This window comes from Mercurialis annua, linkage group LG8 (genome assembly GCF_937616625.2).
Source record: "Mercurialis annua linkage group LG8, ddMerAnnu1.2, whole genome shotgun sequence".
Lineage (NCBI taxonomy): Eukaryota > Viridiplantae > Streptophyta > Magnoliopsida > Malpighiales > Euphorbiaceae > Mercurialis > Mercurialis annua.
The window spans coordinates 4,506,272-4,518,656 of NC_065577.1; the positions used below are offsets into that span (position 1 = coordinate 4,506,272).

The 12,385-nt window shown below is 35.8% G+C and overlaps 1 protein-coding gene across 3 annotated transcripts; it reads right to left on the bottom strand.

The window, feature by feature from the left end:
• Nucleotides 1–453: 453 nt before the first annotated feature.
• LOC126662350 (uncharacterized) lies at nt 454–5,383 on the bottom strand. Of its 3 annotated transcripts, XR_007635749.2 has the most exons (4): nt 5,229–5,383; nt 1,273–5,112; nt 978–1,054; nt 454–822 (listed from the first exon to the last, which is right to left on the bottom strand). XR_007635749.2 is itself a non-coding variant. In XM_050356309.2 (3 exons), the coding sequence occupies exon 2, from the start codon at nt 5,090–5,092 to the stop codon at nt 1,304–1,306; it is 3,789 nt and encodes a 1,262-aa protein (XP_050212266.1). In that variant the 5' UTR covers nt 5,093–5,112; nt 5,229–5,383; the 3' UTR covers nt 454–822; nt 1,273–1,303. The 3 variants fall into 3 exon arrangements, 2 of the variants coding, with proteins under 2 accessions (XP_050212266.1, XP_050212265.1); XM_050356309.2 differs by lacking the exon at nt 978–1,054; XM_050356308.2 differs by having other exon boundaries at nt 454–1,054.
• Between the last annotated feature and the right edge of the window lie 7,002 nt (nt 5,384–12,385).

The window sequence follows — 12,385 nt, forward strand, 5'->3', positions numbered from 1 at the left end:
AATTGTTAAGTTAATAAGTAAAACTTAGAAGACAAAAAAATGAATGATTTTTAAATTAATGTAGTCTTTTAATAGAAAGGGGAAAACCCTTTTTTCCATATTAGTGAACATAATACTGATAATAAAAATTGATCCAAGTGTCGATCAAGTTTCAACCTTTGATTTGTAAAGTAAAGTAAAATTTGAACTAAAAGAATGGCATCCAGCTAAGTGTCCGAGCAGCAACACTTAAATATGTTGATTTTGCACAGCAAAATTTGAACTGTCTGGAAAACCACATTCATCCGCAGAGTGACCCGGATAGTTTCCATTCCAGAGAGCAGAACAGAGTCGAGTTTCGAACTTAAAACACTATTTCAACCATCTCTAATACACTTCATAGAGATAAAATGCAGCAATTATAGAGCTCAGAGAACTAAAAGAAATGGCAGCCAGCTGAGTAAACAGTTAGGATTAGGATCTAAATAGGTTAATTTTGAATAGCAGAATATGAACAATCAGAAAAACCGCATTCACAAGACAGTTTCAAATACAAAAAACAGAGCACAAGCTTAATGACTCCTGTCATGTGTCCCAGGGTTAATAACCGTCTTAGTCTCGTGTCAATCTGGCAAAAAAGAAGACTTCTAGGAGAACTCTACCCGGCATATTGCCAAGTTATCGGAATGATAATCCTGCTATAATATATATTTGACAGAAATCATAACAGAACTTTCATTAACAAAAGGTAGCTAATCGATGGATGTTGGGAATTATTCCCAAAAGTTTCCCATTACTTGATCATGCGCCTTATCCTTCATAAATCCGTTTAGAGAACACCCCCTGAAAAAGCCAAAAGTGCAACAGAATCACAGCTTATTATAAAACAAATATGAACTACTCATAATATCAAATTACACATGCAAAAAGAGAAAAAAAAAGGGTAACGGCCTAGATTGTGAATATTAGTAGAGCCATTTAATGAATTCATCGCCAACCAAAAGCGTCAGGTTGATGGATTTGCTGGTGGTATTGCAGGTATAGCTGCGGCATAATTACACGCCCGCTCCAAAAACTAGCAAAAACATAGAGAAACTACTTATAAACCAAGTATAGATATGCACATGAACAGCACAGCAAAGAAAGCTAGCTAATAAGTTCAATTCACACGCCTACTGTTAATATAGATAAAAGAGCAACAACAATGACCTAAAAACAGTAATATTTGCCCAAACCACCGAGTTTCTTTCAGTTTAAACAGTTAACAGCAACGAGGAAAGAAAGTTCGCCTACCATCTCTCCAATAAGCCAAGAAAATACTTTTTCAGACAAACATCATTAACTCAGGCCGACTATATATGTTGGCTTGCTCATTATTCTGCTCATCCTCAAGCACAGGATAGGATGCGACAAGTGCATCTTGAGCTCCAATGTACAGCGAATTGTAGATCTTCCAGTAAACTTCCCTGACCTTTCGAGCAGGATGAAACAGCCCCTGGAGACAGTAATTCAACACAACAGCAGCACCCAAGGCCACCCTCATTCCTTCAATGGCTTCCATGACAGCATTGATCACGTGAGGGGACGTCTCAAATATATTCGGCCACACGTAGTTAAGCAAATGAACTAGAGCATCCTCACAACCTAATCCCGCAACCCCTAAAGCCATGTGCTTGACTGCAGAAGCCGCAGTCTGCCTGTGCACCAGATCTCTGTCCATTAGTGCATCCTCTAGCAATGGTGTCACAGCATAGATATAATCTTTACCCATTTCACCAATGTACTCAAACAGGAAAGAGAGGGATTTCAAGACACCGTTCTGCACATTGAGTTCTGGGACACGATACTCATTCATAAGGGCTGGCAAAACAGTAAAGGGTGAACAAGTTTCTGCAACAATAGCGATTGCAACAGTTGTGCAAACACGATTCTGGCGCTCCTGGACCTTCAGGTTGTTTAGCAAGGTTGCCAAGACATCCTGAGGCCCAATAGCTTTAGCAATATAACCAAAAGTGTTAACTGTAGCTCGTCGGATACCCTTCTTGTGGGCCTTGAGCATCTCAAGGAGCTCAAAACAAATTCTCATCCACTCCCTAGCCGGAACAAACTCAGCTCCACGATCAGCGATACGGCCAACAAGATCAATACAATTCTCTTGGACCTTTTCATGCCTATTCTTCAATATCGGTGTCAGCCTAGGAAGCAAATCTTTGATAGGAGGTGTCATTTTTGTCATACCAATAACATTGACAATAGCCTTGAGAGCTCCTAAAATTGATCCAAGAACTTCAGGATATTCTTCTCCCAAATACTCGTATAAAACAACACCGAGATGACCCATCAGCTGTTCCTCTTGACATTGTTTCATGACAACAGCAATTCTAGAAATAAGATCTGCTGCTTGCTGTCTCACCTTGGCACTTTTGTTGTTCAATCGCCACTTTATGGTACCACAAATCTGAGGAAGGTAAGGTTTCACCCTCTGTCCTAGAGCATTAACAACTGCACCGAACCCATTAAGCATCACATTGGCATCATCACTAGTCTGCTCCTGGAAAGCATAAAGAATGCCATCAATCAAAAGCTCTTCCAGCCTGGCATCAATATCAGATGCACCCAGATTCGCAACAACTTTCTCAATGGTTTCCATAACCATACGCCTGTATGGCTCACTCTCATCTTTAAGATCCTCGACAATTCTCCCTACTATATCTTTAACACCAACCTTGTTAGCAATTTCAACAGTTGTTTCCACAAGTTGCCTATAATTTCTCCTATCCAATGCCATTCTTCTAACCCAGAAGTTCCTAAAGAACTCAGGAAGAATATCACTCCGAATATAATCAGATTCCACACCCTCAGTACTCACACACTGCTTGACCACTTTAAGTACAATTTTCTTCATTTCTTCATCAGGAGATTGAAATTCACGAATCAAGATAAACATAACTTCCTTGGTATAGTAACTGGCATATATTGCATCCATGAGAGGAATGATGAAACCAATTGCCTTCAAGAAAGCAGCTAAAACCTTTCCACGGTGTGACCTAATACCCTTCCACAGCGGCTTCAAAACAGAGTCAAAACTCTCAATACCATATGGAGCAGCAGCCTCAGCAAGAGCAGCCAGGGACAAAGCAGTAATTGTTCTCACTTTCTGATTCTCGTCATTGAGACCATGTTCAATGATTTCCACCAGAGACCTCAAATGAGGCAGAACAGCACAACCGATAAGAATAGCAATCTGTTGGACAATTTTTATTCCTGTGTGGCGAGCTTGCCATGACTTCTTACTCTGACAGACAGCTTTTAAGAAAGGTAATAGAGCTGGAATTCCCAAAGCAGATGCAACAACACTAAAAGCTCTAGCAGTTGTGTTCCTAACATACTCATCAATGTTATCAATATCAGGACGCATAGCCGCAATCATAGTAGCCAACCCAGCTGCTTTACTCAAATTGGAAATAATCTCCCTCCCTTCGACACGAGCATAATAGTCCTCATCAATCAACAAAGGCTCAATCACAACAAGAATCTTGTGAACAAATGGCCTGACCAACTCATCTAACTTGTACAAAACCCTATCAATTACCTTCACCAAAAGATGCCTCTCTTGATCTTCCAAAGTGGGCTGCATGAGCAACGGCAGAATTCGGTTAAACAATGGGCCAGCACCAAACTCTCTTGCCTTATCAGTCAACTGTCTCAAAGCAGTCTTCCTCTGAGGAGGTGTCCCATTCTTAACCTTCAGCAGCAGCTTCATTATTTTCCTCTCTTTCTGCTCCTCAGCTGACAGTTCTTCCTCTTCGTCCTCATTCATCAAAGCTCCAAAGTACTGATAATCCTCAGGCTTCAAAAGTGGCAAACCGCCAGGGGCCTCCTTTGGAACATCGAACTGCTGTCCTCTATTATCTTCCGGAATGGAATAAAGTGGAGTACCCATCGGTGTTGGGGTTGCAAGTAACTTCCTAGCAGGTGTTCTGATGGGAACATAAGAAGCTGGTGGGTCCAAAACCTTATACCCTTCCTGTGGAAACATAGTATCGAGTTCCTCATCAGTTAAAGGTCTATTCCTTTCCTCAATATCCTTCTCCCATCTTAACAGATTATATTGCTCAGGGGTCATTGCACCGCGCATATTAATAGAATTCGGGGTTGGAGTAGCCATATCAAGCCCACCAACAGGAGTCACACCAGGAGTATAAGCAGCAGCTGGCGTAGCTCCAGCCATAGGTGTAGCACTTCCCATAGTTGCAGGAGTCTCATCCCAACGTGACCTCTGTCTCTTAGGAGTTGGAGTAACCAACCCTTTAGGAGTAGCTTCCCAAGTATACCCAGCAGGAGTAGCACCAGGTGTAACACCACCAGCAGGCGTAGCATCAGCATCCGCTACCCTCCCAGGAGTGGGTGTCTCATCCCATCTATTCCTCCTGCCAACATTTGGAGTTGCATCCGACACTCTCCCAGGAGTAGCATCAGGTAAATCCCAATCCGAAGAGCTACTCTTACTCTTTTTCACAGCAACTCCACTATCATCCTCACCATCTTGAGACTGATCCCACCTATTCCTCCTCTTCATCGCCGCAGCACCATTCGTCTCCTTCGCTTCCTTCTCCTCTTTCGCAGCCTCCTCTTCCTCCTTCTTCTTCTTAGAAATAAGCCGCAAAGTCTCCTCTTTATCCCTCTTCAACGCCTCCTCTTTCATAACCTCCGCATACGACCTAACCGAAGGGTCCGGAGTTTTCTCCCCAGCAGCAAAAGCATCATGCCTCTCTGGCGACAGCACTCTATCCAATCTCCTCCTCCTATAACTATCTTCCCTATCAAGAATCCGAGAAGGCTTCTTAAACCCGCTATCAAACTCATCATCCCCGCCTCGAGGCATCTCTTTAAGAAGAGATTTTGGGGCCGTGTACGAAGCGAGCTTACGGGCAACTTCATTATCAGCACCATCTAAATACTCTTCATCATCATTAACAGGAATGGATGTAACATAAGCATCACGTTCAGTTCCTCCGTAAAGATCTTTATCAAACGTTAATGATGTTAATGATGCTAATTCTTGTTCCATTTTCCTACGTTCTTCTTGAGTTTTAGCTATTTCTGGATCCATTGTTATTTTGCTAAGAAACCCTAGAGAAAGAAAACGAAATGAATAAAATTAAAAATTAGGGTTTTGTAAAGGGGAAAAGCAAATTAATAATCGAAAGTTAAATAGAAAATGTTGAGAATTGAAAAATTGAACTAACCTGATGTGATAAAGGAAGAGATAACTCAAACAGAAATTTTGAGGATTCAAACAAAAATTGAGAATTATGGGGTTTTCCTGTGTTTAGTGCGAGTGTTTAATGGGTAATGAAGGAACCCGAATTGTATTGTATCAGAGTCGGTTTGGCAATTTGGTATCGTTTTCGGGTTTATAAGATTTCGGGAGAAAGGATCATTGCACCCCTGAACTTGGCATAAAATATTAAATACACCCAAATTTGCAAAAGTGGATCAAATGGATCCATAACTTGGCAAATCGTATCAAACACATTCCTAAGAGAGTGGGAATACCAACAACCACCCCCACCCAAACCCCTAAACTTCGCAAAACGAGATCAATTTATCCTCTCATTTCCACCGAAAACATCGCACACACTGGAAAACGTCGTCGACTATGGCACCAACACCATATTTTTCCCCACCTGATACAACTGACCCACCGCCGAAAATATTATTTACTGCAGCCACCACCCAACGAAAAATAGATCCTATTTATAATTTTCTTTCTTTGTTAAACAGATCCGATGTGTGATCTATTCAACGAAAAACAAATTCCAATTCTAGGGTCTTCTCTTCAAAACGAAGAACAAATCCCATCTTTGGGATCCGCTCTTCAAAACGAAGAATAGATCCACGTCTGGGATCTGCTCTTCAAAACAAAGAACAAATTCATACTGTTCTTCAATGAAGAAGAACAAAGAAAGTCCCGCCATAAATTTTTTGCGGCGGTGGTCAATTGGTAGCGATAGGTTGGTGGTATTCGGTGGGTGGTTAATTATTTATATTTTAATAATTTAAAAATAAAAATTTAGAAATCTTCAAGTATTAATTTGAAGAATTGAAAAAAATAAAGATTATTTTAAACTTTTTATCATGGAGTGTGTTTCAAACGAGGGTTGAAAGTGAGAAAGAGTGGCCGAGGGGTGGATTTGATTCAATTTTACCAAGTTGTGAGACGGCTTAATAACTTGATTTGGATATTTCTAGCTCCAGATAGTGCTGTCAGAAAAATTCAAACCAACCAAATCAAATCAATTCAATCAAACCAAATTAAATATTACGGTTTAAAAAATTGTTGGTTTGAAAAATAGAAAAAAAGTAATTATTGGTCTGGTTTGCGGTTTCAAAAATTATAAACCCACATAAATCACACCAAATCAATATATACACATGCATACATATTTTTATTAAAATTAGAAATATTATAACTTAAAAATAAAATTTCTAACTATTTTTTAAAACTGTACTTGACAAAATAATATATTTAAATATAAAATAACTATTTGTATATTTATTATCGATCAATAAATATTATATTTCTATAATATTAAGATATCATATTAAAAAAATTATAAATTTATAATATAAAAAATTTATAATTTTTTTTATTTGTTAGTCATTATTATAGTTTGTTATATAAATATAACATTTAATTTTATGATGAACAATTTTTTTTAAATTTTTAGATTTTTTTTTATCTTAGATGATAAATAAATAATTTTTTATGATGGCTTAAACTAGTTTCAAAGAAAAAATTATCAAACCAATTTTGTTGATTTATAATGTGTGAGGTTTGATTTTGGTTTGAAATTTGCCAAACCAGTATAATTGGTTTGGACTAAAATATCAATGATAAACAAGTCAAATCAAACCATGTACACCCCTAGCTCCAGATATGATCCGAATACAAACCTATATCTGAATTTTTAACTTTTCGATTTAAACTTTTATAGACTGATTTAGCGGATACTTTGCTTACACTTAGGTTGATTGTCCATTCTTCTTCTTCTTGGACTTGATATAATCAATCTGGCTGAGATTTCACTTTAATTAAACTCCAAAAATGCTTAATATATACACTTTAGATTAAAAACTACAAAACTATAAAAATGATTATTATAAACATCTCTATTTTACACAACAAGATACTAAAATACATTATGCAAATGGCATGAAATTGACGTAAATAAAGATTTATCAGTAATCTTCCAACCCTACTTGGCTAGCGGGTTTCTATTGAAGCATTTAAGTTTTTGAAACTAAGACCCCATTTATTTTATTTTTGCATAACACATCTCATTTTGTCTAATGAATCTTCCTATATACCTCTTTACTGTCCACAAAGACTTGTTACATAAATTTTCAATCTCCATAATAAGACTTTTAGAAGTTTAAAACAGTGTATATAGTAGTTAGAGATTGATTAGCCTTAATAAGGATTTTTTACCTCTATATGAGAAAAGGCTATCTTTTTATGATTGCAACTTTTTTCAAATTTTCTTTTTGATTTTCATAAAACTATCTTTTATCTTTCTACCCACAATACATGACAACCCTGGGTACTTCTCATGCATTGAATAGTTTTGATTTAAAAAATCTGGTGAATCTTTATTTTATCTTATATCCTATTCTTTTGTTAAAATAGACAACATACTTTTCAAAGTTAATGACCTGTCATGAAGTCTTACCATACAAAAAAAAAACAGTTCTTTAATCTTCATACATTCCTGGACATTATTCATAGTAAACAAGAGAATATCTGCAAAAAATAGATGAAAAATCTAGAAATTATCTCCAAAACTCATCCTTTTGATCTCACCTTTTAACATTGCCTTACAAATCAAACTAGATAGTCCCTGAACACAAATGATAAACAGATAGGGGGATAAAAGGTCCCCCTGTCTCAAAACTCTCATAGGAATAATTCTCCCCATCACACTTCCATTAATAAGAAGAGAGGAATTAAGAAAACTAATACATCTCAAGATTTTATCAACCCATACTCTCTAAAACCCAATTTGATCATCATGGGTTCCATAAAACAACACTCAACTTTATCACAGGCTTTAAACATACCAAGTTTCAATGCCACAGGCATATTAATCTTCCTCTTAAATTTCTTGATCACATGCACGCATTCAAATCCTATCAAAGCATTTTCTATAATACTTCTACCAAGTATAAAAGTACTTTGGGCATCATCAATTACTATTCCAAGCATTCTCCTCAATCTGTTGGTCAAAGATTTAGCTACTAACTTATATATCACGTTACATAAACTAATTGGTTTAAAACCAATCATACAATTAGACTTTTTCACCTTAGGTATTATAGCAATTATAGTCACATAAATGCACTTTAAATCACTACTACCATTTAAAACTTCAAGACAAACCTAAGTAATATTTGTTCCTACCATGTTTTAGTAAAGTCGATAAAAAGTAGGAAAACCATCCTTATAAAGGGCTTTAGTAGGTGTCATACCTCTCAGGGCCTGGTAAACTTCTTTTACCTAAAAGTCAGACTGCATGGATCTGTTCATTCTGTCTGTCACCACCATATCTACATTTTGAGTGACTCCAACAATGTCCTTAAGTCTTGGTGCATTTGTCTAAAAGAGATTTGAGAAAAACTACAGCATAACTCTTTCAATATCAGCACGGTCTTTTTTCTAGTTATTCCCAAAGTCTTTAAGACCTTTAATTATGTTCCTAGCTTTCCTCTTTATGACTCTTTACTGAAAGAATCTTGTGTTGTTAATTATCACTCTTGGCTAGCCACTTTGCTTTGTAGCATTAATTCTATCTCAGCTCTTCATAGTGTTAGCATTAGCCTCTAGTAGAGACTTCACCACTACCTTATGTTTGCCAATATTCTTCTATATATTCCCAAATGTACTCTTCTCCCATATGTTAAAGACTACTATATTTTTTTTTAATTTTCTCAAAAACAAAATTCCGCCGCCGACTGATTTTCTCCACCGGTGAATCCTTCCTCCACCGCCGATTACCCCCGCAAATCATCATTTCCGTCATTTGGTTAGTTCATATTTAATTATTAGGGTTTTCTTTTTAGTTTTATGATTTCATTTTTTATTTTTCCTTTTTTACAGTTTCCCCTCCCCTCGCCGCCGCTGCTACCTCCGCCGCCGCTACCTCTGCCGTCGTCCTCCTTCGACATCCCGTGCCCCTATTTGTTGAAATTGAGGTTAGTTTATGTTATTAGTTAAATTAATTTAATTTTAACTTACTTTATTAATTTAATTAGTTGGATTGAATTAGTTAAATTAGATTATTTTAGGGTAAGGGTTAAATTATTAGGAATTTAAAATTAATTTTATGTTTTGTTATTTATTTTTAAATTAGGTTAATAAATTTTAATTTGATAAATTAGTTTTTTATTTAGTGAAATTATAGGTATAAATTTGTTTAATTGAGTATAATTAGTTAATTTAATCTATTTAAATTATTAATTCAATTTTGTTAAATGTTAGGTTATTTTAAATTAAAATTTAACTTATAGTAGTTTAATTGTAGATTATTTTGTTAATTAAATGTTAGGGCTAATTAGATTTATTAGAATAAAATGTATATATAGGTTAATTATTTTGTTATTTTATATTTGTTTGTTATTAAATTGTTAGATTTGTAATAACTGCTTTAATTATTTAAATTTTGTTTTATTGTTAGTTTAAAACGTTAAATGAATGTTTAATTTAATTCTTAGGTTTATTTTTAGGTTATTAGTTTAAAATAAAAATTGCATAAATTAAAAATTGTTATATTAATAATTAGGTTATTAGTTTAACTGAATTATATTATTAAATTGAATTTTAGTAGTATGTTGGTTTATGTATTGTATTCGGTGGTTTGTGAATTGTTATTGGCTTCCAGGACTTCCCTGAAAATGGATAATGCTCATTTTTAAGAGAAGTGCTGCCCATTTTTTTTAGAAAATGAATGTTTTTATTAATTATATATAATAACAAAATAGTGAAACTGATTGCGTGATAGGTTTGCTAGCTTTTGTTGGTTGCATCGGTTTGATATTCCACATCGATTATTTTTATCTGTTGCGGTTCTGCTCTGCAACAAGTAAGTACCGATATTATTTCAATTTTTGTTTTCTTTTAAAATTACTTAATTTATTAGCCATTGCAACCTAAATTGACGATTTTATTCCCACTGAAACCTAACCTTAGAGTTTCCGTCCCGTGTGTTTAAGAGATTGAACGTCACGGGATTGTACAGTTTGTACAGTTTGCAAAACTGGTCCTCCCGTAATTCGATCACGAAAACCATATATGTCTAGTAGCGGTAGAAAAATATTCGGTTATTTTCTAGCGTTTGTTCTCCGGGTGGATGTATTGTATATGTGTTGTAACGCTTATTCCTCGCGGAATATATAATTAGCGTTTCAGCGCATATACTAAATATCGCACTGAAGAAGAACAACGCCAGAAGGCAGCCGAATATTTTTCTCCGTTACTAGGCATATATTGTGGTCGAGTTAAGGGGAGCCAGTTTTGCGAATGGGATAGGTCCATACCTTTGTTGGTAAAAATACGCAAGCGTACGTAATCGACAAGTAATACAGACTGTGAAGTCCGGATATCGTACCCACAAGGAAAGCTCTAAAGACAACCAGTTAAAAGACTCGATTTGGATAGCCGAAAAGACAATTTTTGTTTGTTGTGTAATTAAAATACATAAATTAACGATTGTAACTTAAAATAAACTAAAGCTGTAAATCAAATGGTGTTTTCACAATATTGGAAAAAGCGGGGATTATCAATTTTTGTTATGCTGTTTACTTGTGTCACGACCCAATTTCATGGATCGCGACCGGCGCTAGGGTATGGGTATGGTTGTACCAAAACCCGTAGCAAGCCTCGTGGATAACCTTAAATACAAATAAACCTACAGAAAACCACTGCTCGGGGGCAACCGAGACTCCAACCTAAGTCTAGAAGTTTATACAACAATTCTAATATAAATAACTTAATATCTGAAATGCTCAACAACATGCCTTAAATATATCCAGAGTAAACATGCCAATAATAAACAATTGGACAAACCGACAATCCCTATGTGCAATAACCAAAGTAATATATAAACTAGTTCTACTGCGGTCTAAGAGTTCGAAAACAGTAACTAGTTTAAATAACATAAAACCTCCAAGGAATCAAAAAAATCGGAGTGGACCAGCTTTCAAATCATAAACATGGAAAATTTGGGAAAACAACGGGGTCAGATATACTGAGATGAGTTCGCAATATTATTTACATTTATTAAGTTTAAACCCCTTAAATCAAAACATTTTATACCAATATAGTATGATTATGGAAAGCAGTATTGAAATGATCCCATCGTAAGTATGACATAGCATACTGATAAACCCAGAGTGGACGGGAACATATCCTCGTCATATAACAGCGTAAGCAAGACATTTGTCTGCCGATCCCAGAGTACTTACCGGTGCACACAATCTCGATACAAGCCTATCGAGTAGCTCGTTTCAATCCAGATCCATAATCGCTTAAAACAGTTCAAAAGTATTTATAATATTAAAATAAATTGTGGTACATAATAAAGCGGTAAATAGCACTACAAACTCACTGCTTGCTATCCACGTGAATCTTGGCAAACAGCTAACCCTCCGTAGACTCCGAAGCACGAGCAGTCGACGGGTCTAAAACAATATATAAGTTAAAATCCGAACAACCCCTAACTCTAAGATAACTAGACACCACATAGGACTAGTATCTTAACACAACCAAAGAACAACATTCAAAACACAGTAAGCCCAAAGCCAAAGTACATTACATATCCAACCAATACAATAACTAGTTAAGTTTAGGTGAGTTCTCGTTTTAAAAACAATCCAGAGAGTAATATAATTCAAACAACACCTTTCGATATCCAAGAAATCCCAGAGTAACGTGTTAGCCATATATCAACTATATGCTTAACACAACATGTCGGGCGACACAAGTCTAACCCGACCCAGCCAGAGTAAAATTCAAATTTGAATCCTTTAAAACCAAACCAATGTATTTGAAAACAAAGAACTCACTATAAGCTTAACCCAACACAAGTCAAAACCATAACAACAAAATACAATAATATTGCCAACACTTGGACACTTTCACCCGGAGTTCATACATCTCAAATAAAACACCTTAAGTGTAACTAAACATAATTTCAATCATTTTAAATTAACTAAACTCAGATCTGAAGTATATATTTAAAATAGCCTTAAAATTCTGTAAGAATATCCACAACTCAAATGCCAAGACAATCAGATTATCAAGACAATCCAAGGTAAACTAACATCTTTTATAAGTTCAAATCATTTT

Coding starts and splice junctions, on each gene's coding strand:
- LOC126662350 (XM_050356309.2), bottom strand. CDS start 5,092: ATGGATCCAGAAATAGCTAAAACTCAAGAAGAACGTAGGAAAATGGAA.